We start from the raw sequence: 27,777 nt of genomic DNA, 5'->3' as shown, positions 1-27,777 counted from the left end.
CAAACCCACATTCCCCACATCAGTGTGGACGTGGCCTCAGACTTTATATTTGCTGGTGAATCCAAGAAAAGAAAAGATGTAAATTATGTCCTGTAGAAGTCGAATGTTAAATTCTCTAAATGCCACACTGAAGGCTGCACAACAGAAACTACAGTGTTCTTCGTTGAGTTTCTCAGGTTAGCTACAGCCTGTCCGTGTTTAGCTGAAGTTTAGTGTTGCTACACTCTGTGGATTCGTCCTCGGGCAGAAACAAATGGGGAGTCCACGGCCGACAAGTCCAAACTTCAAAGAAAACAGGTGTCATCACTTCTGCAGCGACAGGAGTCTGAAGGCCAGACACTGCTGCAGAGAAAAAGGTTCACCAACAAGACGGAGTAGTGTGTGTAGTAGAGTTATAAAATAAGTTTTGTGCTGCTTTTCTTTCACCCTTTGCCGCGTGGGTGCACCGACATTCAGACACTTTAAAAAGCACTTGACAGCACAAGAATAAAAGACTGCGAGAAACAGCTGAAAGAGTATTTTCCCAATCATCTCCTCTGACAGTTCAGACAGTCGAGGAACCGTCTGAGCAACCAGCACACGAAGTTTTATGTGATCCTATCTCAGGGAAAAGATTAAGATGTCATAACTGGAGACGCTGCTTGACTTTTGGGGACACTGATGTTGTCTGGGATGTTCATTTGTCACAGATTGCATACATAACAGTACAGGAGCAGCTGTTAATGCAGCCCACTGAAATATAAAAACTATTACCTTTACTTTTTAAATGCCACAGTAACGGCGCTCTTACTTTGTCACACCAGTTTTTAGGGGAAAAAAACCATTTAGAGAGCAACACCGTGGTAAAGAACAGAAATAATAGATGCTACACTGACGGGGAAGCGAGGAAAAGAAAGGAGCGGTGAGACAGTGATTGACAGTGTAAGGGGAATACAATAATGTCCGCTGACACGTTGCCAAGGAGAAGAGGAAAGCTTCAAAACATACAGCAAAGAGCAGTTATGACTCCAGTGGAAGCCAGCTGGATTTTCACAGCTAATGGACCAGATACAATTTGGACTGTACATACCGTCCCTTTCCAAGAAATGGAAGCCTGAGAAAAGCTGGAGGTTTATACGAAGTGGGAGGAGGAGAGACAGAAAGAGAGGTAAAGGTCTGATGTACAGTATATAGGTACAGTATATAACATACGGAGTCAGATGACGAGTTGAGGAGTCTCACGATGAGGGAAGAAGCTGTTCTGGAGCAGCTGGGTGAGCAGGTTGTGGCAGCTCAATTTTTCTTTTCCGCTTTGTCTCTTTTTCCATTTTGATTCTTCAGCGCAGAATCAGACTGAGGTAGAAAACAAGTATTCAATTTGGTCCGGTGACGACACAATAAAGGCTCCTATCACTGGCGTATCACGTTGATAGGCTTTAATATGACGGGAGAAAAATGTAGAAAGAACGTAATACGAACTTTTTTGCAAATAACTTGTCGGCCCTCCAGGGGCCCCCGGCCCGCAGGTTGGGAACCGCTGCATTTGTTTACATCCAAAGCCAAAGTTAAGTGTCAATGCAGGAAGTAGTGTGCACTTTCAAAGTAGAGGTGTGGAGGCCGGAGTGGTGGATGTGTGAGCAGCCTTGACCAGAGTTTCCCTCCATATCTGCAGCTTGTTTTGAATGTAGATTTTCACACATCAAAGTCTGTTTATGGGTCTCGGGGCCTTTTGTGGCTGCAGGATTAACTGTGTGAAATCTGATCGATTCGCGTCTGAAGACTACGGGTTTGAGAAGTGGGGGAAAAAAAAGGAATCGGGGGGGTGGGGAGGTGAGTTTACCAGACTTCTGTAGCCTCATCTCTGCTTGAGGCTGAAGGCTTGAGGCTACATCACACACCCGAATCTCTGACAAAACTGTTGGCAGCCAAGTTGCTTTGTGGGTAACGTAGGCACCAGGTTTTGACAAGGTAGAAGAGTAAAGCTGTGTCCCAGTGGGAAGACCGACGGCGTCACAGCGGCACGACTAGGCTGTCCCACTTCGAAGGCTCCCTCATATGCGTCTGTCTTTTCCTGGGCAACGAAGGCTCCAACAGGTGGATCCTTCGTATCCCAAGATTCATTGCGCTTGTGGTAATGAAAATAATATGGCAGCTAACAACACTGACCACTTTTAAAATATAAGTATTGAGTTTCAGCTCAGTTCAACGGTACGAAAAAAGTTTTGTGTTTTCAAGGTTGCTAGGCGACAGTAGGCGTACAGCGGCTACGAAGAGCCGCACCTTCGTGGACCGCCTCCTCCGAAGGACGCAGCCTCTGAATTGGGGGCACGGCTTCTATCAATGATTCAACTGCATCGATTTCTGCTCTCCTTCAGGGTTGTAAGGGGTTCGATGCCAAATCAATAGACTTCTCTTTCACTCAAAATCACAATTTCTCCTTTTACTTCAACAGGTGTTTGAGGATTGTTAGTGTTTTCAGACTGGTCACGTGTCACGAATCATGGCAAACAGAGAGAATTAGGATGCAGTGGAGGTTTTATAAAAGGGGGAACTACTGTGGGATTGATACTCTTTGTTATTGATGAGGGAAAACCTGCAACTTCCGCACTATTACACAGCTGTTTTATCGTTGTTCTTAATTATATTACATAAAAACCATTAAATACAGTTCTGGTTGTGCTTGTATCTTCCAGAGCCGTTCACAATGAATTCATGATAACATAATAAAATCCTGTGGTTCGTTGATTGTGGAACAGGAACTTTAAAACACACGTAGTTGCCTCCCCCTTGACCGTAGCTCACCTGCTATAACCAAGCTCTTTCTTTGGGGGAATCATGTGGCGGAGGTGTGTCTATCGGTCCTAACAGGTCTGGAGTCTGTTGTTATTTTCAGAGTGTGTGAGGGCAGTGGAGATGACTTCCTCTGTGGATCTGCTGGCAGGGAACGAAAGAGCGGTGGGGGATCCAGACCGGCTGGGATGAGGTCTTTGATGTGCGGCAGAACTAGTTTCTCAGAGCTCTCCATAACAACCGTGCCACGGGGCAGATGTGCTAGTGACAGAGCGAGCAACCAAGAAGAGCTACATGCTTAAACTCTGGCTGTAGGGGGAATTTATAATCCCATCACACTCAAACACACACACACACACACACACACACACATTATAATATATAAGTTATTGTCCCAGTCTCTGGTCCAGGATCCAGATTCAGCTGCTGTTGTCGTTTTTAAACTGAACTCGATCAGGACTCGAGTCGTCGGTGGGTGAAGGAAGAGTTAAGGGGGGGGGGGGGGGGGGGGGTTGGACCGTTGTGACATCACAAAGTTACGGAAGTCCCAACGGCTCATTTTAAGACACATTTTTACGGGCTGTGTGTTTTGTCCATGGATTGCACACTGCGATACTTTGACAGTATTAATGTAGAACATAGACCTGGTTAATAATCGAACAACACACGGACATCTACCTTCACACTATATGGGACCTTTCAGAGTTTAATTCCCTGCATTTATCGACAAAGACGTTCTGTACAAGGGACCAATAACAGGACAGGACAGCACACGTGGCGTCGTTACATGAAGCCATCAGTACAACAGGCCTTTTCCTCGAGTGGACGACACGCTGGACAATGGTCCTCACCGGGGGGGACGTGTTTCAATAACGTGACGTTTATGATTTTGTTCCGGCAGCCTGTCGGACGTCGCCCTGAAGAAAAGAAGTGGATCACTCCGCTGACAGGTTGATGAGATTGGAGGCTCGGACGCTCGCGTTGATGTCCAGTTACAGACGTGGGTTTGTCATTTGTCTGGGTTAGCTGGCGCCTGAGGCCGCGCTTCACCGTGGGTACACACAGGTTTTCTGTTTGAGCGCCTATTGTATTATATTATATTACAGCACACATGTTGTGCAGGACAAACAGAGACATTACACAAGGGTTTCGTTATAACACCTATAGGAAAATATTGAGTTTTGTGTATGGATCTACACAGTCTTCATATTTCACTTTCCTTGTTTATTGATTATAAATACTATATAACTATAAATACAAATATATATCCAAGCCCCTACACTTGTTATAGATGTGACTGTTCAGTGCCTTTACCTCCTGGTACCTGGAGTAAGTTGAGTTATTTTTTTAAGTTCAGGTTTTTAATGACGTGAACAGTGAGGTGGTATGAGAGACTCACTCCCCACCTGTGATCTCGCCGCCCTGACATTAGCGCGGGCTCAGACTTCTGTCGTTGCTAAGGAGACAAAAAGGAAATGTGCTGAACTTTCGGTGTGTTTCTGACGCTCGAGTGTCTCAGGCCTCAGTTTAGGATTAAAAGTAAATCAGACCACAGAGCGAGCGGGTTGATGCTCGTTCGGTGGCCAGTTCGTCGCCTGTCTGACGAGCAGCTCGTTAGCTCGTAGCCTTTGAGCTAATTCTAGTGGTGGAATATGACTGCAGTACGTTTACTCAAGTACTGCACAGTTTGAGGTATTTGTACTTTACTTGAGTGTTTTTTTTTTATACTTCTGTTGTTAAACATCAAACCAGTGGTTACCAGCCTCTTTGCCATAGTTGTCATAGTGATATCATCCTGTAACTTCTCACATGGCTTCATTTAAGTAAATGTTTGAGGCCCAAAGAGGAAAATGACCCAAAACTTCACAATAAAAGCAAAGAACAGAGAAACGTCCATAAACTGAAAACACATCTGTGCATCAGAAAAAGAGTCTATAACCACTTTTCCTTTTGATGCTTTAAATATATTAGCTGTGAATACTTTATCACTTTTACCTAAGTAGGATTTTTAAATGCAGGACTTTAACTTTAATGGAATATTTTGAGTAAAGGATCTAAATTCTTCTTCCACCACTTCAAAAGGTCTTAAAGGTTCAGGATCAGGATCAGGTGAGGAGAGTTGTGCAGTCGTGTTTTTATCATTGAGAAATATAGCCGACGTCAAGTCTTTTATTTCAGCCACAGATCTGGAGAAACTCATCCACGGCTTTTATACCCTCCCACCTCGACCGAACTGCCACTCCCTATAAACAATCCAGCGTCCACAGTGAGTTCAGCTGATGCTGCAGCTCGGCTCCGAACTCAGTCCAAAAAAATGTCAAAAAAATCAGCCGGATCAGAGCGTCTTTACACCGGCTGCTCGTCTTTTAATCACTGCAGACGGCCCCTCCTTTTATTTCTGAGCTTTTATCTCCCAACGAGCCGGGACGCAGTTTTATAAAAAAACTTTTACTTTGTGATGTCTATTGAATTTCATTTATGTTTTACTTTGATTTGTTTGTTTTATATTGACTGATGTGAAGCTGTTACTTGTATTGAAAAGTGCTACACAAGTAAAGTTTTAAAGTCTTACAGAAAATCCTTTAATAAGGATTTATTCTGCTGAAAGTAGTTTAAACTCTTGTTGTGTTGTTGCTCTCTGTCTTTGCTGCTCTTCTTTTCTCTCCCTGCCTGAAAGTAACTCACGCTGCCTTAAAGCAAAAGCTTTGCCTTTTAAAGAGCCACAGCGAAGAGAGCGAGCTCCACTGAAAGAGTGGAATACATCAGCACATCCGCTGTGGCTGTTAGATGCTTATTTACCGAGAGCAGTGGGGAAGCACGGGGGTGGGGAGGGGAATGGAAACAAGGCAACACAATGAATGAATGAGTGAATGAGTGAATGAATGAAGGCTGCAGATCATCACACAGTGGATACGGTGCAGACACTCTGCAGAAACTCAAGTCAAGAATGCATTTCATTTTCTCTCCGAACACATGCCAAACACAAATGGACCAGAGCCGAAAGCCAAAACAAGACTCTCACAAAGCAGCAGGTGCTCGGTCACGGCGAGGAAGTCAGCCTCTCTGTGACTAATGGCTGAGGTGTCTGTGGCATCGCATCCCAAACACACATCAAAAGACTGTGCTCGTTTTTTAAAAAATGCTTATTTTTCCAAAGTCAAAATAAGAACTTTTGGCATCACATTAAGGCAACACAGAAAGTGTTTTATAAGCTGTTATAATGGATTTATTAATGGTTAAATAAATCGCTGACTACAGATCAGTTATGAGCCGTTAATAGAAGGGGCTGTCACACTTTGTCTTCACCTCTCCGGTGGACCGTTTGACCATCTTCTGGAAAACAGCTGCAGCACATCTGGACCAAAAACCAACATTCATAAACTGCTCATTAACATCAGTAACTGAAGCCTTTATGCATCGTAGAACCTTTTATTAATGATTTATTACCATTTATAGCTGCAGGCAACAGATGAACCTTTGTTAATGGCTCATTAGAAACTGAGAAACATAATAATCATATAACATTTATAACTAAAAAACCTGATGATTTATTTTTAGACGTTATTATCACCATGGTATCACCATAACGACGATGCAGGAGAGTCAACATTTCACATTCACTGTCTTGTTCTCTCTACATTTTAAGTCCTTCACACAGATCAACATTAAGTAAAAGAGTATTTATTAATGAATACATTTTTCTGCAGTTGTAAATGTTAATTTGCATTTTATAAACAGAATTTGCTCCAGATTTCCTGCAGCTCTCTTCCTGAGGATAAGTGCTCGAACAGTAATGGAGAGTTCCACAACCTGGCAACCCAAAAGTTGTTCTTATAACAGATCTATAAAGCATTAGTAGGTGACTTATTAACCATTAATAAATCAATCGATTACAGCCTATAAACTGTTAATAAATGATGCTTTTCAGAAAGTGCTACCAACATTTAGTCGTGATGAACAGAGAGTATGAAATGTGTCACACACCAAAAGAAGAGAGTCCACAGTTAGAGATGTGCACATGGAGCAGCTAATGAGTCTGTTCATAATGCAGGAACAGTTACACATGAGTATGACACACACACACACACACACACACACCCATTAGCTATCCTTGCACACAAGGTCAGACAGAGCACTTCTCATTTGTAATTCAAGCTGCAAACAGCCCCGTTTGACCTCGGAGACAGTGACACAACCGTGGAAGACAGACGGAGAAACATTCATTAAAAAAACCAACGGTGAATTCAGAGCTGATGCAGGAAGTCGACAGCAGAGCGAGACTGAGCAGGAACCGGCGAGAACAACCGGAGAAGATGCAGCCGCCGAACGTGTATTTAACAAAGGGGGGGGGGGGAAGATGACAGTGACAATAAAGTAGAGAAAGAGACATGGTTATGGATCAGGGAAATCGTTTAGGGGAGATAGGCATGAAAACTGTTTCCAGGCAACAAACCAAAGACTGAAGACATTGACTGAAACCTGAGGTAGATTATGTTTCTGCAAACCGCCTCGAATAAAGCTTTTTGATCTGTTATTATTTAACTGAACCTTCATCCCCCCCCCCCCGCCCAGTGTTATAGAGAAAAACCTTTCTTTTTTTTCACTGTCAACAAATGTCATGAAGTGACCGACACCTGTGTTTCCAAACAGTGTCCGTGCAGCAGGTTGTTATGACCCGCAGTTACGTTTTGTTGCTAGGCGACATCTAGTGGTGGCAGCAATTACGACAGCAAAAAAGGAAAAGTGCGGCGACGCTGTGTAAAGCTCGAGGTTGGCGGTGGATGGATGTGTCCCACAGACACTGTCCTGGCGCCACACAGCACAAAATGTGTGTTAATCCACGGCTGAAAATAGTCCCCAACAAATGTCCGATTTACTGCCAGCTGCTAAAAACTACAGTGGCCAGATGTTTCAGGAAATCACTGAGACTTTTAAAAAATGTGAAACGACACGCTAAAATAATCACAAGAAGTTCTACGTTAAATCCGTCACAGATGTAATGTTGGTTATTAACGAGCTGGAGGAGATTCTCACACTGAGAACAAGCAGCTGTCTCGCGGTAACGATTGTTTGTTGATTGTTTTGTTTGTTTCTTCGTGTCATTATTGTTTTTCTTAATGTGCACAGTTTGTCTTTTTTTGTGTATTTGTGTGTTTTTTAACGTCTACTGTATGTGCCCTTCAGATTTCCCCCTGGGGATAAATAAAGTTTCTTGACTTGTAACTGCAGAGCAAAGTTGACTCAGTATCGTGTCAGTGCTGTGTTGACACAATCAATAATAGTATATGGGATGTCTTTAAAAATTTACATCCTCTGTATAATAAAGTAGCTCTGCCACAGAGAGGGTAGAAAAGTCAGACAGTTTTGAGAGTCTGATTAATGTATTTTTTATTTTTTTTGCTCTTTTCATGGGATTTGTTGACAGTCTGAAAAATAATGCATTATTCCAGACCCATCCTTTCCTGCCAATTATATAAAAAAAGAAGAAAACATTGATATGAAAGTATAAAATCTGCTGGAGCTGGAGCGAATCACGGCTCTCTCCACTGCAGACAAAGTTTGTAGTATTTGTAATTGTTAACTCGGTTTGGCAGCATATTACTCGTTGTTGTGTAATTACTGCCGGTCGCCTCTCGGCCCCTGAGCCTCGCGCCTCGTTCCTGGTAGCGTATCCAAGCTCAGAGCACTGGATGACATCAGGGCCGAATCCCACGGGATGAGAGAGGAAGCGAGAGAGGCGGACTGTGGGGATTTTGAGGAAGGTGGTCTTCACCTCTGTTATTTGGCATCACCTGATATCTCTGCTGTCACTCCCGGAGAGGATTAAACGAGAGAGGAAGTGTGTGAGCGTGTCAGACGAGGGAGCAATTAGCTAATGAGAAGGATCGTTCTGCTGCTAATCTGAGGAATGACCACGTGTTAAGTCACTGAAACATGGCTCCTCCCCTCTTTATGTTCCTTTTTCTCGCTGGTTTGATCAGTTCCTTGTCTCGACTCTTCGTTTCAAACTGTCTCTCGAAAGAGCTCCAAGCAACACAGGCGATGAAACAACACACACACACACACACTTCACACTTCACACATCATCGTTAGGCCATAAAATATTTAATGCGGGGGTCTCGGGGGCTCTCAGAATTGATGAATCAATGAGAACGCCAGAGTGCCGAGTGATAAATAGTCCATTTTAGACTGTTCCCCCATCTACATGCCCGGGGCCATTAACTGAAAATGCACTGGCAAAATTTTCCACTTGGTATTTACGCATGCACACACACACACACACACACACACACACACACACACACACACACACACACACATCTGTCTTCTGCTGATCACTGATCAACAGTCTCAGAGTGGAGCTGTGTTTGTAAAGCAAGTAAACAGAGGATCACGCCAGGCATGTTCCCGCCTCTGCACAAGATTGTTACTGGAGGGAGGGGCGGATGTGCTATTGGCCAAATCAATTAATGAAACCTCATAAGGTTTTGTGATGGACTCTTGGCAGTGTTTACTTCTCCCGATCAATTCTTGTTACTGATCTGCCGGGCTTCCTCGCTCTGGAAACCAGCAGCTGTGCCTCCAGCGGTCCGGCTCCTCTCTCACGATCAAGCCGCTTTCATGTGCGTCAGTTTGAATATTTCGATAGAAATGAACTCTGTGTTTTCTCTTTGAGGAATGTTGAATCCTTACAAAGCATTGTGTGACTCTTGCTTTGAGTGTTTACACTTTGTTTACACGCTGCAGATACTGGAGATACTGTGCAAATTTAAAATGTCTGAAGTTTTCAGTGTTATCCTTGGAGCTTTTCTCTTGGCTGGACTGTTAAAGTCTCTGCAACATTTAAAAAAGTAAAATACAATTCTCAATAAAAATTCATGATACTTTGACAAGAAATAGAAATAACATGATAACATTAAAGGTCTCCTACAGTGTAAAGGTCTGTGTCCATGTGTAGTGTGATTATAGATCAGCTCTAGCTTCTATATTAATACTGTGAAAGTATCAAAGCCTCAGTCCACAGAGAAATGCACACAGCCTGTATTCAGAAACTGAGCCTTAAAACCAGCCGTCAGGACTTCTGGAACTTTGTGATGTCACAACAAAGCAGTCACCAAGCCCCGCCCACCTGGACCCACCATCCAAACCTTGCAGGATTTGGTTTCTCTGAGTGTTTTTACCTGAAATCTGCTGTATTTTTTATTGGATCAGTCAGAAAACAGTCAGCCAAACAGAAGAGAGGCTCAGAGCCTCCTCTCTTCTGATTGGCTCACCGACCTGTTGTTACTAGAGCTCCAGAGAGAAGCCTGAGAGAGGAGATGTAAAACTACACTGAGATGGTTTTTATATCTTCTGATGGATCAACACTTTAAATAAAACAAAGGACCTTTAACAGTACTTGCATCAAACTGTTTTGTCAGCGCTTCATATTTAACATATCAGATGATGTTGAATGTCCACCAGCTTATACAGGTGTGGGTCAAGTCCTACATCAGATGTAATGGATCTGAATTCTCAAGTGAAATCAACTTCTCCTCTCACCGTCATGTTGATCACTCTTTCCTCTCTCTCTCTCTCTTACAGACAGCAACTTTGTCCTGGGAAACGCCCAGGTGCAGTCACTCTACCCCATCGTTTACTGCTCCGACGGTTTCTGCGAGCTCACCGGCTACGCCCGCGCAGAGCTCATGCAGAAGAGCTGCGCGTGTCACTTCCTGTACGGCCCGGACACAAGCGACCGGCTGACGGCCCAGATCCAAGGAGCCCTCGATGAGAGGAAGGAGTTCAAGACCGAGTTGGTCTTTTACAAGAAGGAAGGTGAGAAATCACCTGTGTGTGTGTGTGTGTGTGTGTGTGTGTGTGTGTGTGTGTGTGTGTGTGTGTGTGTGTGAGCTAACGTTGGCTGAAAACTGCAAAGAGTGCAAAGTGCTGAGTGCCGAGTCCTAAAACCTGGTCTTCCAGTTCCCTCGTTAAGATGAGCTCAAGACTTTTTTACGTTTTATTCTCCGACATTAAATACGGCGGTCCTGAGTCGCTAACAGGAGTCTCAATGAGACTACAGAGGTTGAACATGAAAACCGATCCACTCACCTGTCCAGACTTTGTAAGAGGGAAGGCTTTTGTAGAAGAAGTCAGAGCTAAATCAAGGGGAAGTTGAAGTTTAGTGGTGGTGACGCTGAAGTCATGTGACCGAGGAGCAGTTGGTTTAACATTAGCTTTTTACTTCTGCTGATTGTATTCAGGCCTCAAACATAATAAAGAGAGCTCACAGTAAGTGCACGTGTGCGCAGGAATACGGTAGTTCTTCGGTACAAAAGTGTGGACACCTACTGAGTCGGTATTTAATACTTAAATCCATAAAATATGTGATCTGCCCAGAGGTAAAAAAAAAAGGTAATAAAACAAATTCACATATGACTTAAAGAATAAACATAGAATATACTTAATATGTACTGCACATGTAACTCTGTGTGCACCGAGAGAATGGATGTCTGAAGTACTTCATGAGCCATGCATGTGTTAGAGGACATTTATATGCAAATTTGAAGGAGCTTTTATCTTACAATGGCTACCTCACCCTCTGTGCCACAATGCCTCAGCAGTCAACAGTCAGCCAGGCAGTGGTTTTAAATGGAAGAAAATCCATACAATTTCATACGAACGCTTTCAGTTTGATGAGAGTCCGGACGCTGTTCACTTCCTGTGGATCGTCAGAGCTTCAGAGTGAGCCGAGGGAAGAGATGAGACGCCGTGTGAAGTGTGAAAACCAGAGAAAAAGAGCAACTGGGAAACGGGAATGTGAGAAATCTTGACGGAGGGCTGTGAAAGAAGAAGAGAAGAAGAGAAGAGTCATCCTCTCTGTATTAATCACGCCTTTGATTTATTAATAATTAACGATGAAAGGGATGAAAGATGAGCGAGGAGGTAAAAAGAGGCGAATGCTCGGTCCAGAGTGACAGTCACATCCTGTGTGAAGACGGACGCAGAGACGTGGACACGTCTGCTCCTCTGAGATATAAGCCTGTACAGAGAGCAACAGAGGGTTACAGAAACAAACACACACAAATTACAAATTACAAGTGTTTCATGCCTTTATCAGCTCTACATGAGCTCCGCATTAGCATTTAAACAGTTCTCCAGGGGAGCAAGGAGAAGAATAAACACATTCATAACCAGTCGCCTCACTCAGATCACCACAGCTCTCTCACTAAAGAGCCCAGGGCGCAGTTTGAACACTGCATTTTATCCACCGAGTACACACTCATAATATATTCATTCAACTGCGTTCTGATGTGAATGTACAATATAATACATTTTCCAGTAACCCTTTTTAATCACCAGCCACTAAACACACAGGAACGACGGGGAATAAATAAAAATAAAAAGTACTGAGTAATGTTTGGTTATTAAAGTGAGTAAAAATGCAAACAAAGCACATTCACTTCTGACTGTACTTTTTTATATGGTGTGCATTTGGATAATTGCAACATAACTGGAAATATCCTGAGTGAAATATCAGTTTAAAGTTTTCATTTGTAAATATTATATGAAAGAAACTGTAAATATTAAACTTTACAGTGAAATATTGGTGACATCTTATTTGTTTTTCTAAGAAAAGTTGTGCATACTTTAAACACAGCAAACACCACACTTAAATATACACCTGTATAAAAACATATATACATATATAAAAATGAAAGAAATACATATAAAGAAAAACATTTGCTAAAAAAATTCCTTGTCAAAAAACGAGACAAATTAAAATAAGACTAAAGACCCATTTGGACTTTACAGGAGGAGGCGGGGAATTAAATATTCCCTCTGCTGGAAGGTAATTTAACTTCTACTTCTCAGAGTCATAACTCAGTCAAACGTTAACGCTCAGACATGAAACACGTATTGATATGATCAGGTGTGAGTTACACTTCGCGGAGATATCATTATCTCTGATGTCCGTCACAAATAAGTGTCCATCTATCCAATTAGAAATCAGAACTTGCCTGATAAATCACATTTTTGAGTCCTGCTCTCTCTATTGCTTTCATTTTTCTCTGTGATATTGGTTCCCAATCAAAATTGGTCATGTTGGTGTTAGCATGTTACTTGTTACCCGTGTGTGTGCAGGGCTTGTATTTTATCTCTTATTAATCACCAGCTATGTTACTTAATCAGATTAACCCCCCTAATAACCCTCTTTGAGTAATAACTCTGTGCTCTGATTAATTAATAATAATCAATATATATTCACGACAGCCTTTCATCCTTTATCCTCGTACCTCGCTCATAGTTATACATGGAGAGGCGGAACAGAAGACGGTACACGCTGTCGCCTCGACCACTATTGTTTACCGTCGTGTTCCAGTCAAACGGGGACAAATCCAGCCGCAATATGGCTGATGTTTTTATTGAGGTAATCCTCCCGCTTCTTTAAATGCATTATGTACATACATGATCCCCTGTTGGGAATTAGCTGCAGGAAACAGTATGCAGTGTACCAAATGTAGAGTCAGAGATCACAGGCGAGTAACAGGAAACCAAAACAGCTTGTTTTTAGCCTGATTTCATGCATCTATGTAGCAGCCAGCAGGGGGTCGTTCTGTTTGATAAGTTTATTTAAACGATATTAAAAAGTTGGTGTTTCTCTTGTTAGAAAACCAAAACAACAATGAATCAGCTCTGCTAATGAAGTATTGTCTCTCTAGCCGAAGTTTAATATATCTTATTCCTCCGTTGTTTTCAAAAACTATTAAAATCCCTAATCACAAAAAACATGTTTACTCTGATCTGTTCTGTTTGGGTTGTTTGTCCCATTCTTCTGAACGCAATATCTCACTAACACCTCGAGGGAATTTCTTCAAATTTGGCAAAGACATTCACTTTGACTCAAGGATGAACTGATTCGAATTTGGTGGTCAAAGGTCAAAGGTTAAGGTCACTGTGACCTCACAAATCACGTTTTTGGCCATAACTCACGAATTCATCCGCTAATTATGACACAATTTAACTCAAATGTCTTTAAGGATAAAATGAAGTGAGACATTTTATACCCAAAAGGACAAAGGTCAACTTCACTGCGACATCATAATGTTCTGTAAAAACACTTCTGGCCATTATTCAACACTGTAACTCAGGAAGGAGAGACTGTGACTATATTTCCTGTAACTTGGCTGGATGGCGGAGGGATACAACCGTGAGGAGGTGATTCTAGTTCCATGAGGTTTTCTTTCAGTAAGAGAAAAAACCTTGAATAACAACCTCGACGCAGTAACACCAGGATGGTGGAAACTACGCACTGACTGTCCATGTTTGCATTTGTGTTCTCTGCAGGGACGCAGTTCTGGTGTCTTTTGGACATTGTACCCATTAAGAATGAAAAGGGTGAGGTGGTTCTCTTCCTCGTGTCCCATAAAGACATCACCGACAAGAAGAAGGACCAGGATCCGGAGCAAGGACCTGACACAGGTGAGTTTGTATGAGTAACAGCTGCTGACAGTTCTGCTGAGGGATGGTAAAAGACGACTCAGACTTGTCCTCAGGCTCCTGAGACACGTCCAGACTCCAGTGCACTTGCAGACGTAACAGACTTGCCAGGAAGTCCAAATCCACAATCCTCATGCAAACTCTCTGCTAAGCCATAGCAATGGATGGGTCGTTAAAATGAACAAATACATGAATAATGTACCATATTTATATTGACGACATCTGCCTTTTCCATTTATGTTTTATAAATTTATTGATGGTAGTAAATCTTCATATCATAAATACAGAATTTGAACAGGCTGAATAATTTAGATAATAATGATAATAATCTTTACCACTAATGTGGAAATGAGCCTTTGGCTTCAAACGCTGGTCATCATCATTGTAACTCACATCATGCACAGTCCAAACGACTGTAATGAACCTGATTCCAGGGTGAATGATGCTCACAAGTTCAACAAAGTTATTGCATTTGGTACACCACCAAAAAAAAAAACACTTTTTTACTATTGTTTACATGGTTTTTCATCACCACACACTCCAGCTCCTTCACAGACTTGATGTGATGACAGTGAACGCATCACTGACAAGCGTCTGCCAGGGATACGTCTGCAGGTTCAGACGGTGGACATTCAGATTCAGCCTTTGACTTTGTACCTGGGAACTTGGGAAAAAAGCAAGTCTGGGTCATGACAACAAACACCGTTTCCCATAAGCCCTGGGTGTTCACGGGCTTTGTGTCATGGCTCGACAGAAGAGGCGAGTCCACGAGTGACGAGCTAGTGGAACAGAAACTAGCCGAGCTTCAGCAGAGGAACCTGAACATACGCTCGTCTAAAAATACATGAAATCTAAAATAACTGAAGTCATTTAAAAAAAAAAATAAAAATGAAATAAATAAGTGATAAAATATTCTCGCTCTAAACTAATTCAAATGCTCTTTACAACAAAGAAGTCGCAGCATGTTTATATCTCCATTATGTCAGCAGTGCTACATTCTGGAGGCTGTTGTGGTTTTCATGTTTTATGATGGCTGATTCAAATAAAACTCTGCCATCTTTACAGTTTAGTTTGAACATCATCATGATTACCTTTCACCACTGGGGACGGCAGTTCGCCTCTCAGCTGTGAAGTGCCATGGCAGCTACTGCAATTTCAAATAAACAATTACGCATCAATTAATAACTTTAATTGCTTTCTTTTCATCCGCGCGTCGTCGTTTCCCTCGTGTAAATCTCACCCTGATTAAATAAGTGTCTGTCAATTTGAATATTACTTTGATATTAATGACTGCCTCTAATGAAATGCACAGGGCAAACCATAAACATCCTGTCAGAGATGACACACGGCTCGCCAGAATGAAATGTGATAAGGTAGATACTGGGGGGGGGGGGGGGGGGTCACAGTTGAAATTATCGTGCAGCATTTTTTGAGTTAATTAGAGGCAAACAAAACGGATTGAATGTAGGAGGTGAGTCGCTATCAGACAGTGACGAGACGAGTCGGGGCTAGCTGGTTAGCGTGCTAACTTCAGTAGTAGAAAAGACGTGATAGCAACAAGAGTTAACACTGCTGTTGCTTTCCACCTCTGGAGACAGATGTTGCTGAGTAAAGGAATGAAGTTTGATGCTAAACTCTCAACATTTCTTCTAGACTAGTGAGTAAACAGCTGTTAATGCTAAAAACGTTAGCTATGTAGCAATAGCAAAAACTTACAAATAGCTCCTTTAACCCTGTGGTTATTATTGTAACCATGACAACAACAACGTTTTAACCAAGTTGTTTTTGTCGCTAAATGCAACATAATCATAGTGTTGTTACATTAGAATAAAAAATTGATAAAAAAGTTAATAAACAGAAGCTTGGCAGGAGACAAACACACTGCAAAAAGTTTTTAACGAGGAAAAAATAAATCCAATAGAAGCTTTTAATAGAACCATTTTTAAAGCAGAACGAAGAAGAATGGAATCTCATTAATGAGGAGTTTACTGAGTTTTGTTGCAGCCGGTTGTTAAATATGGATCTTTTCATTACGGTTTAATTAGTCAAACATTTCTGTGTTTGACATTAATTGGCTTCATTCTTCTTGGGCTTTGGCTAAAAATAGTTACTTAATATTTTAGTGATATTGACCAGTGCTGCTCTCAGCTCTGTTGTAAACTGTAACTCAGCAGGATTCTGCATCTGTAGGTTTAAAGCAGTGAGCTGAGTCAGATTAGTTGCTTTTCGCCTGCGGCCTAAAAGTCATTTCACCAACAGGAACAGGAAATCTGACCAATAAAAACATATTTAGCTTGTGAATCTGTTTCACATTATTGATTGATCCTGCATCAGTTCCCACCCAGAGCTGTTTGTTTCTCTGGCCCATTGTGAAAACGGCATGAAATATCCCAGCATGCAAATATCCCAGCCCTGCAAAGCCTAAAGAGCATTTATGTGTTGAGGGGACTGTGCAGTCAATATTTTGTAATTCTGCAAACATTACAAACATTCAAATCTTAATTTTAAACTTCCAAATCCTCACTGAGTTGAGTACCAGCCCTGTGGAGAAGGAGGGTGAGGTTCAGAGTAATCAAGACTCTTAAGATGAAGTGCGGTGTTTAAAATTTAAGTTTTTTATTTTTTTTTAGATTGGCTTTCAGAGCCGCTGTCTGCAGTGCTTCCTGGTGGGAAAGAGCACCTGCTTGAAACCACTTACCCAATTTTCTCCCACTTGCCCAGGCTCTCTCATTTGGCTGAATATCTTATTGCCTTACTGCAGAAATGATTGAAGCCTGCTTTCATACACTCCAGCTGTGTTTTACACACCGCATGAGTTATTACATTTTAAATTCAAGCTCCCAAATTTGGAGTGCCGTGCACACGACGGGGGACAAACAGTGAAACAGACGGAAAGGAAAAGACGAGAGAGACAAGAGAGGATTCAAATGGTTTTCTATTTTCTGATTCATCACTGCGACACAACTATAACTGTTTACACTCTGATTGCAGCTAAGTCACCGTAAGCTCCTTTTTGGGATGTGAGAAGGAAATGAAAGATGGAAAAAGTGACGAACAACAAGCAAACGAAGGGAAGATTTTGACATTTACGATGTGATGAGTTGGCACAAACATTTACCTGCTGACTGGCTGAGCTGCTCACTTCTGGCTCTTAGCTCAGCGTGATGTGACTTTACAAAACGCAGCCGCAGAGGTTAGCGACATGAAAGGGGAGCGAGGACAGGAAGAAGCAGGAAAATCAAAGAAATAGTCTCTGACTGCTAGATTGTGCTCAATATACAAAGATCTGCACTGACACACATGGTGTGCACAACTACAACAAGCTCACACACATACGTATGCACACTGTGTTAATTGACTGTGTTAATAATTGAACATGTATAGCCAGCCCACTTTCCCACTAGCGCACACAGGCTCCCCCAGAGAACACACTGTATATTCTGAAAGCTATCAGTAGTCTCAGCATGAGAGGAAGAGTCCAGCCCGAGGCATGAAGACACCATCGCTCTCTTTACATTTCATCCTCCCAGTCTGCAACAGTGAATGTATGCCGAGCATTCAAAGGCGGAAATGCACAGAATCCTTCGATACACATGAGTTTCCATTTCCAGCCGTAACAACGTCCCGGAAACCTCAGCAGCTTCCCGCGTCTGCAGGAGTCACACTGACGTTATCTCAGTGTGAGTTCACGTCTCCCTTAAAGCCGTAGATCCGCTCTTTTGCACAGACTGATCTTCTCAGTTGGACGAGAAGATCAATACCAAGCTCAGGCAGTTAGCTTAGCATTAAGACTGGAAATAAGGGGAAGCAGCTAGCCTGACTGTCTGAAGATTAACATGTGATAGCTTCTTCATTTCAGCTGTTCAAAAGAATATAAAAAGAACAATTCACCATTTATTATGAGCTGGACCTTTCCTTAGATTAACGTCTTTACTATTTGTTTAAAATGGACCAGTCAGGCAAAAGCAGGTCCAAACCATAGACTGTAAGTGCAAGATGGACGTAGACTCTGTGACCTCACCTACAGATTTCTGAAGCTCAGAGTGAGCTGCTCCACCGTTTCCATCTTGGCAGTGTCTGACTCCATTAATCAATAGGCTTATCACATTGATAGGTCTTAAGCCCCTCCCCCAAGAAAGACAATGAACATTTTTAATGTTTTTAAAGATAATTTTGCTTTAGAACATTTAAAAACATTATTTATATTTTTTTATAATTACTATTACTATTTTATATTAGTGCTATTTTGCAAATGATTTGTCGGCCCACTTGTAATAACTTTTATACCAGTGGGCTCCGGACCAAAGGTTGGGAACCACTGCTTTAAGGTGTCAGTTTGCTCAAAATGAACTAGTCAGACAAAAGCAAGTCCAAACAGCCGCGATGAATTTCAAATTTTACCCGAATTTCAAGAAAATTGGCCAAAAAAAACGGCACGAGCTTCTGGACGACCTGATGGTGCATTCACTTGTCCAGATGAAAAGTGAGACAGATGGTTGTGTAATTAAGACAGAAAAAGAAAGCTTGTAAAAAAGAGAAGCCATGCAGCTGGTGGATCATGGCATGAAGTGGGTGTAATTGTCAAATTGTCGGTTTTCGCACAGTTACAGAAAGTGTTAGAGGCAACTCCATAAACATGCTGAGGAAGACTGGCCTCTCCTTCACCTGTAGCCCTGGTATCAGACCTCCCCGCCCCTCACACACATGTATACTGAAACAGTTACCAGACTATCGGCACTGCTGCGAAGCAAAGTTGTTCCTGAGATATTCAAAAGCCTGGGGTTTAAATGCAGGTTTCTCAGGGTCCATATGCTCTGCCATCTTTTATTAACAAGCAAAGGACGCCAGCCTTAAGCTAAGTGACCCCGGCCCACACCAAGCCCACTCTCTTCTAGGAGACGGTTAAATGAGGCCAGCTGGTGCCATAAATATGCAATCAATAGTTTATTATTAACATTTAAGATGAGAGCTGCTTCCAGTCGAGAGAATAAAGACGTTACAGTATCCGTCATTCTTACATCAGGAGCCCGTCTGTAGACCGCACCTCCAGACAAACAAGCTTTCCAAAGTCATGAAAGAGAACAAGAAGGGCGACTGAATCACACAGCACAGTATCCATATACTAGTAGTATATTATACCATAGGTATAAACAGAGGTAACAGAAGAATATCTCAGGCTGAAGCTGTTTCAAAGAGCTTTGATATCCAGGTGCCACCAAATCAATCCGGAAGAAAACACAACGGCTTCACAACACCAGCACAAAGTTTTGTGTTTGTGTGCTTACAAGCAACGAGGATAATTTAGCTCTAAAGCAACGTGACTTTATTTATTTGCGTCTTTATTTATTTGTGTCTTTATTGAGAGATTGGGGGACAAAAATCCATGTTTGAAAATCATCATTTTGCACAGAAATGTAGTTTTATGCAAAAACATTTAGGGGGGAAATTCCAGATGTAGCAGATTGTTAAAGTGAAAAAGAGGAAATACAAGCACTGACTTTAAAAAAATTAACCTTTCTTCAAATGTTTTTTTTAATTTTATTTCATGAATTTAAAGCAGTAAGCAGTAGCTGTGGTTCTTCAGTACAGTTAATCTTTGTTTTTCCCCAGACTGTGTTTCCCTGTTGAGCTTCAGATGGAAACTTTGGAAGATATCCATTTGATTTGTTTCATTTCAACTGTGGAAGCTTTTTTGCACAAACCCGTTTCAGTGTTCAGACACACTGTGAACCCGCCCTTTAATGTCTCATGTTTCCCATTGAAACAGGTCAGTGAGGCTCAGTCCCGAGTGAGAACCAGTGGGTTATTAGTAATGCAGCAAAAGCCACATTGATTTTTTTTTTTTTAAGATGAGCAGAGAAGCTGGTGTTTGGGGACGTTTCTGATTGTATTCTTAGTAATCTGAGCAGCATGAGTCATCCTCGAGGATGCAGCCAACAAATTCTACCTGGAATTTCTGTTTACCAACTGTAAAATTATCCCATCAGCCCCCACTGACCTTGAATCTACCCTCTAACTTTTCTTTCATCTCATAATACTCTGCTCCGATGTGACTCAGCAGACAAACCTTTATCTTCACCGCCGCTGTCTGGCTTCTCCCGTTTTAAAACTTCCCAGAAGAAAATCCGTCTTTGAACATTCAGAGTCGCTGTGCGACGCGACCAGCGTCGCCGTCCTCAGAAAGGAAAACATGCACCTCGTTTATGCCACACGTCTGTTGGTCGTGATGAACCTGAGAATAGACAGAGAGACAGACACATCTGCATCTTTGTGCAGTTTTAAATCTGTCCATAAATATTCCGAACAAATGAAATCTGCTGGCTACAAATGAAACACATTTGATTTACAATGGAGGGTGTTTGCCAAACATGACATCATGTTATGGGCAGAGGCAGGAAGAAGCACAATGGGAAATGTAATGTGGAAATGGACAGAACAAGGGAAGCTTTTGTGTCTGGACGACGGCTCCACAGAAAACAATCTACCGATTTAGGCTGCTGGGAGATCAGCTGACATTCTTTTACCTGCATGACAATTACTCAAATAGATCATCAAATTCTACCTTAAAAACACCTTAAGAACATGTTTAGTCAATAAAGAGCCACAAAGGCCGACAGCAGATCAATATCATATCAAATATTTACACAAAAACTGCAGCATCTGGCGCTGAGGAGCTGTGATCTAACTGATAGAGAATTCAACTCTAAAAACTGGAAGCGAACAAAGAGAGAAGCTTCTTTAGTTTGCTTAGTTAGCTTGGTCTGACTTGAGCTTCATGAGGTCAGACGTGGTCCTTTTAAAAGACACCTGTCTAATCTCTATCTGCAGGTTAAAGCTGCTCCAGTGTAAAGGTCTGTGTCCATGTGTAGTGTGATTATAGATCAGCTCTAGCTTCTATATTAATACTGTGAAAGTATCAAAGCCTCAGTCCACAGAGAAATGCACACAGCCTGTATTCAGAAACTGAGCCTTAAAACCAGCCGTCAGGACTTCTGGAACTTTGTGATGTCACAACAAAGCAGTCACCAAGCCCCGCCCACCTGGACCCACCATCCAAACCTTGCAGGATTTGGTTTCTCTTAGTTTTTACCTGAAATCTGCTATATTTTTATTGGATCACTCAGAAAACAGTCAGCCAATCAGAAGAGAGGCTCAGAGCCTCCTCTCTTCTGATTGGCTCACCGACCTGTTGTTACTAGAGCTGCAGAGAGAAGCCTGAGAGAGGAGATGTAAAACTACACTGAGATGGTTTTAAATATATCTTCTTATGAATCAAACACTTCAAATAAAACACAGAAGAAGAAGAAAACATGGAGCTTTAAGAGAAGCCTGTGTTCTTGGATTGAATACTAATCAATCATGTCTCAATCTCCTCCACAGATGAGGAGACGGGTCTGGAGGTGCATCAGGTAACTCGTCCCCCAGGCTTCAACGCCAACCGGCGCCGCAGCCGAGCCGTGCTCTATCACCTGTCGGGACATCTACAGAAACAAGACAAGAGCAAGCTCAAGATCAACAATGTGAGTTTCTATGTTTTTTTCGTTCAGTTGAATCCACTTCCTTGAAAAGTTTGGAGTAACTGTTGTGGTCAGGAACCAAAGAGGTTCATTATGTTTCATCTCATATCTCTGCAGTAATAAGTTGTTCGGTTGCCAGAGGATGCACTGCATGCCAGAATAGCCCCAGTTTGTGCAGCTCGTGTAATCATTATTTTTTACGTCTGAGACTTTTGCACTGATGACTAGATTCAAGTCACAGAGGTAGGAACATGTTTTTCTGAAGGATAAATATAGTACAAATCAAACTATATAAAAAAACCCCGTACAGGTTGTTCATCAACAAACAATCTGTTTTCGAAGACTCCAGGTTCTTCAGAGACTCTTTCATCCAGATGGAATCAAAAGTTCTTCCAGAAGTTTCTTTAATTGTTTCCCAAGTTGCTTCAACAACGCGTCCAGATCTGCAGTCCGTCTCAGCCTGGATCGTATTTTCATTATCACATGATACAACACACCTCCACTGCAACAGGTGGGGGGGTGGGGGGGCGGTCGCTGCAGCGGCGCAGCGTTGTGGTATCAGTGCAGTCACCGCTCTGTGGCTCTGCTGCAGTACAGTGGGCAGCGCGTCCGGACAGATGGCGTGAAGGTCGTCGGGCGTGAGCTCACTCCTGTTTGACTTTGGGGTAAAAAGAGCTCGACTGGACATTTCGCTGATGTCAGTGATTAAAAACAAGCTGCAGATTTAAGCAGCTGTTTACTGAGGGATTGTGTATATTTAAGGATGATTATCTGTTCTTGGTTTTTATTTGCAAACACTGGGAAATTGGTTATTTTGGAAAAGAATTGGTGAAAAATATGAAATATTGTGTAGTTTAACATTTTAGCCTTTTTTTTTTTAAATGAGCAGTTCTTTTGTTTTCACTTTCTATTACTTTTTTCAGAGGCAAGAAGACACTGTTAATGCTTCACAGTGTCCTCAAGATAAAATCTGTGTGAAAAAGAAAATTCTGATCTCTTCATAAAAATACCAAAGTCCTGAAACAGATCCTCCTTCGTTTGTGTGACAGCTGCTTCAGAGGTGTTGGTTGGTTCAGGTGTTGGATGGTGTTGACGGTGCTGTTGAACTGTGCTGCATTATAGAGGTGCAGCTTCTGAACCGGTGGAGGATTTGCAATGACTCCTCTTTTTCCCAAAGACCTTTTTATTGGCTTCTGAGCAAATAGGGAGAGTGTAGATTCGTGTAGTGCGTCACTTTAGAGAGCGTTAAAGAAGCGTGCAGTGACATCTCCTCCACCTCCCTAAAGGGGCCCCGTTTAGATTTAACACAACGGGGATCTGTGATTGGTCGTTAGATACGGCCATGTGTGTCCCCGCTTTCACCGATACACAGAAGAAAATAATAAGTTTGAAATAAGTTAATGTTTAGCCTCCAGAACGACCACACGGTGGAATCAGCACCTTCATGAAGGAGGATTTACTGCAGGACTGTAGGATTACACCGCTTTAGTTTTTGCTTGCTGTGCCTATTAAACTGAGTACACACTAATACTTCCCTGTCGTCTCCTTAAATATCTCCACAGTTCTAAAAACATTTTTCCACAACGTTCGACATCATCATCTTTTATCTGCTTTTTCCGCAGCTTCATTAAAACTCTGCAGTAAAACACATTTAAAATGAGCGAGACAGATTTTATGGCTGCGCCGTTACATCAAGTGGAAAACTCTAAATGACCTGTGAATTATTTTATATAGATTTTATACACACTGTAATTTCACCTGAAAGCATGAAGAGGTTCAGTAAGTGTGTGTTACTGTGTGTGTGTGTGTGTGTGTGTGTGTGTGTGTGTGTTTGTGTGTGTGTGGCTTGAGGGAGAAAGAGAGAGAGAGAGAGAGAGAGAGAGGAAGTGATGCTGACTCTCTCCCTGTCGTTCAATCCAGAACATGTTCGGGGAGAAGCCTCCGATCCCGGAGTACAAAGTAGCAGCCATTCAGAAATCTCGCTTCATCCTCCTCCACTACGGCACCTTCAAGGCCGGCTGGGATTGGCTGATTCTGCTGGCGACCTTCTACGTGGCCGTCACCGTGCCCTACAACGTGTGTTTCACGGTGGTGGGAGGGCGGGACGAAGGCGGCAGCAGCAGCAGCAGCAGCAGCAGCAGCGCCGCCCCTCGGAGCCCGCCCAGCGTCAGCGACATCCTCGTAGAGATCCTGTTTATTTTAGGTGAGAGAGAGAAGTGTGTTCACCTCTGCCACAACGTGACAAACACACACTCAGACACACACCTGAGCACTTCACACTAACACTGAGTTCAGTAATGAGAACAAGATTCAGTGGCTGTAAATCATCTATTTGTCAGACGGCCTGGATCTGAGAGGCTCGTCAGTCCTAACAGAAGTTTTCTCTAACTTTTTAATGATGCGCACACGGCAGTGAAAGGATATGAGCCATTCACAAGTCACCATTATGTCTCATTGCGAACTCATTTCCTAGAAAAACAGGCCTCTCTGTCCCCAGTCGTGTCCATTTAACTGTAGGAAACTTGCGTGAGCACTCTTCAATGGACCATTTGCCTTAATGGAAAAGAGCGAACACAAGCCCTCCGTCGATAAACTTCTGCAATGAAATTATACGAGGCACCCGCAGTGAAGTAGCCCTCTCCTGTCAGTCGATATCCCATTTGTCAGAAACTAATAGGCCGACCTGTTTATCAATACGTTCGCTCATCGAACAGCAGCGGATTGAAATCAGGCCTCCGATTATTCATTCTGGTCTGTGAGCGCGCTGCTTCTGGTGAATTAACCACATCCTCAAGACTCTGATTGAGACCTGAAACACGGAGTAGTGGTTCACTTAAAGGCTCTTGTCCATCACAACAGACTTTTTTGTTTTGTTTTTTTTTGCCAATTTTTGCAGATTTTAAAAAATGACTGGAGCGTTCACGGATGTTCCAGGATTCAGGATTTGAGAGACAATCGTCAACGTCAGAAAACAACCAGTGAGCGAACATGAGAGCCAAGAAATAGATCCTGATTAAAGCGAAGACGTGTCTTGAATTAAAACTAGAGCTTTTTAATCGTTGAGCCTCAAATGTCAGTGTCCTTCAGTGTTTCTCAGGAGGTTTTGAAACTGCCTCTGCTTGTAGTTACTTTGCACTTTAAAGCTTTTACAGTCTAATGGTCTAAAACACAAAAATATTAAATTTACTGTAATTAGACAAACAACAGCAGCAAATTCTCAAACATTTCAGAAGCTGAAACCATCATTTGGTCGTTGACTAACTAATTAATCAAGATTAAAGTTACGATATGTAACTTCTCCACATTAAAATGTCTAAAAATGACCAGAACTGTGTCGCTGAAGAGCAGCTCCCATTTAATCAATAAATAAATATATGAACAGAGTCAGTGTTTCTAAACGTTACGTCCAAAAGGCCAAATTCATTTCTTCTACATACATGTATGTACACTCTGCATGTTACGAGTCTGTGTTAAACAAGTCTTTCCCTGTTATTTTAAGGTGACTTGCGTGTGACTGGTTGAACACCCATTGCTCTACATGTGATTCATTGCTGTGTGATTATCATGTGACAGTGAGTGAGTGAACACTGTCGGCTTCTACTGTTGTTGTCGTCCTCTGCAGACATTCTGCTGAACTTTCGAACCACTTTTGTGAGCACGTCGGGTCAGGTAGTGTACGACGCCCGCTCCATCTGCGTTCACTACGTCACCACCTGGCTCTTTGTCGATCTCATTGCCGCCCTGCCCTTTGACCTGCTGTATGCTTTCAACGTCAGCGTGGTGAGTCTCCTCTCTGTGTGTTACCGTGTCGTCCGTCTCTGCACGTTTGTGTGTCTGCAAAGTGCGACAGGATGACAAAGTGTGTGACAAATCAGGCTACTTAATTCACCACTTGCATGTGGACGTGCACTCGTGTCTGCTGCATTCATTTTCCACACTGACACACCGGCGGTAATGAGCCACATTTGGAGAAAAGGGAAAGTGAGTGCACAGTGTCGTAGGCTCCCGTGTGCATTTATTAGACCAACATTTCACCCAAACTGTTGCTCATCAGACAAACAAACGACACAGAGCCAATCTGATGTTGCCGACATGCTACAGCTCTCACTGATCTGTGTTTCCATGCTCGGGATCCTGAGGGATGTTGAACTGCAGGGTGAATTACTGCACATGCATGTAAAACGAACACTGAGACGCTTTTTGCAATTCTGGTTTGCAGCTGAAAAAAGAAGAAGAAACTAAAAATGCATCTTTAGAACAAAACTGTCAAAAACATCGTTTTAAAGAATAGATCTTTGGGCACCTTTGCAGACTAGTTTCTTCATATTAAAGACATAATGAAGGCTGCAGCAGTGTGTGTGTGTGTGTGTGAACTGATGAGGTGTGTGTCTGTCTGCGCAGTACTTCGGGGTCCACCTGTTGAAGACGGTGCGGCTGCTCCGGTTACTGCGGCTGCTCCAGAAGCTGGAGCGCTACTCCCAGTACAGCGCCGTGGTGCTGACTCTGCTCATGTCCATGTTCGCCCTGCTGGCCCACTGGATGGCGTGTGTCTGGTACTTCATCGGCCGCAGGGAGATCGAAAGTCCGGGCTCCTGGGAAATTGGTTAGTATCCACCCAGTACTGTATTTACTGTAAGTATAAATCCGAGGTAATTGTACTTTCTATTTCATGTGACTTAGTAACTAGTGACTTTACAGATTCAAAACCTTCATACAGCACATGTCGTCGTCTTAGCTTAGCTTAGCATAAACGCTGGGAATAGGGGGAAGCAGCTAAGCAGGCTCGGTCCGAGGGTAAGAAAACCTGCCTACCAGCAGCTCTGAAGCTGTTGGACAGAGCCAGGCTAGCTGTTTCCCCTTTGTTTCCAGTCTTTGTGCTAAGCTAACCGGCGTCCCAGAAATGTCAAACTATCAATTTAAGTAAAGGATGTAAGTGCTCCTCCCACACAGACGCACTTACTGTACAGACCTCAATCAGCGAAGCCACTTTAACTTTCACTTGTTGCCATGTTGTCGAGGCCAAATAAAATGTTCCCATTAGGTGTTTACAGTAAATGGCGCTCTCCTCAGATCTAAATTTAGTGTCTGTGTGGTGGGAGTGAAGCAGCTTTATGGCCCATTTTCTCTGGGTGGAGAGCTTTTAGTGTACAGTTTTATATTTCGCTCAAGTTTTTAATTGTCACTCTGCATCTACTGTAAATACCCTGCCAGACACCAGAATTTCATTTGGGCAAATCGAGCACATCCACAGCATCACAGTTAGAAAAGACGGGGAAACTCTATCACTCTTCTCAATTACAGCGTGGGCCGTGTCCTGAGGGAAAGAATTTTAGGGCTCCCAGATGCAGATTAAATGACATCTCATCTTATTGCAGCCAGACTTTGTTCTTCGCCGCGATGAGCCGAGTTCAGGTTCACGTAAGAATCTTCAGCTACCGCGTCTCGCTTGAAGGACGGGATCTGAGACCACACGTCTCTAACCTCAGCACAGCGATCGCTGTAATTTTGTACTCACAACAAGAGCAACTCCCACCCCCCCACCCCACCCCACCCACCCCACCCCTCCCTCTGTGTGTGTCTCAATTTTCAGCACAACCGATGCTTTTAATAAGATGCAGCCTTTGTTTGATATTCCACGAGCTTCTCTCAGAGGAGGATCTCACATCCTGCGGGTGACATGAAGCCCTGGCACACAATCTGATAAACTTGTAAACACACACAAAGAGTCGGGGGAAAACTTTCATCCTTTTCACCGTGAACTGGAGCAGAGATCGGCATCGGTCCTGCTCTTTCATTCTATTCTACCTGTTACTTCTCATCCTTTTTCTATTCACAGTGTATTCTTCCTGGTGTTCTCTCGCCAGCTGTCTCCCTCCCTCCATCTCTCTCTCTCTCTCATTGATTTGTACCAACCTACCTATCATTATCCTTTCAGCAAACCACAAAATGACAGATAGTAACAAAGCAATCAATTCATGTCACCGCTCCCTCAATTTACTATTCAGACAGA

The 27,777-nt window shown here is 42.7% G+C and overlaps 1 protein-coding gene across 1 annotated transcript in view; it reads left to right on the top strand.

The window, feature by feature from the left end:
* Positions 1-27,777, top strand: part of LOC111218266 (potassium voltage-gated channel subfamily H member 8-like) — a 150,733-nt gene that overhangs the window by 68,045 nt on the left and 54,911 nt on the right. Inside the window, exons 2-7 of the mRNA XM_022740482.1 lie at positions 10,354-10,587; positions 14,098-14,232; positions 21,631-21,770; positions 23,688-23,970; positions 25,390-25,547; positions 26,169-26,370. Coding sequence (XP_022596203.1) covers positions 10,354-10,587; positions 14,098-14,232; positions 21,631-21,770; positions 23,688-23,970; positions 25,390-25,547; positions 26,169-26,370 — 1,152 coding nt within the window. The remainder of the gene's footprint in view (positions 1-10,353; positions 10,588-14,097; positions 14,233-21,630; positions 21,771-23,687; positions 23,971-25,389; positions 25,548-26,168; positions 26,371-27,777) is intronic.

Source organism: Seriola dumerili, unplaced genomic scaffold, assembly GCF_002260705.1.
Source record: "Seriola dumerili isolate Sdu_G_001 unplaced genomic scaffold, Sdu_1.0 BDQW01000052.1, whole genome shotgun sequence".
NCBI lineage: Eukaryota > Metazoa > Chordata > Actinopteri > Carangiformes > Carangidae > Seriola > Seriola dumerili.
Note: the sequence above shows the minus strand (reverse complement) of the source record. Positions and strands in the feature narration are given on the sequence as shown.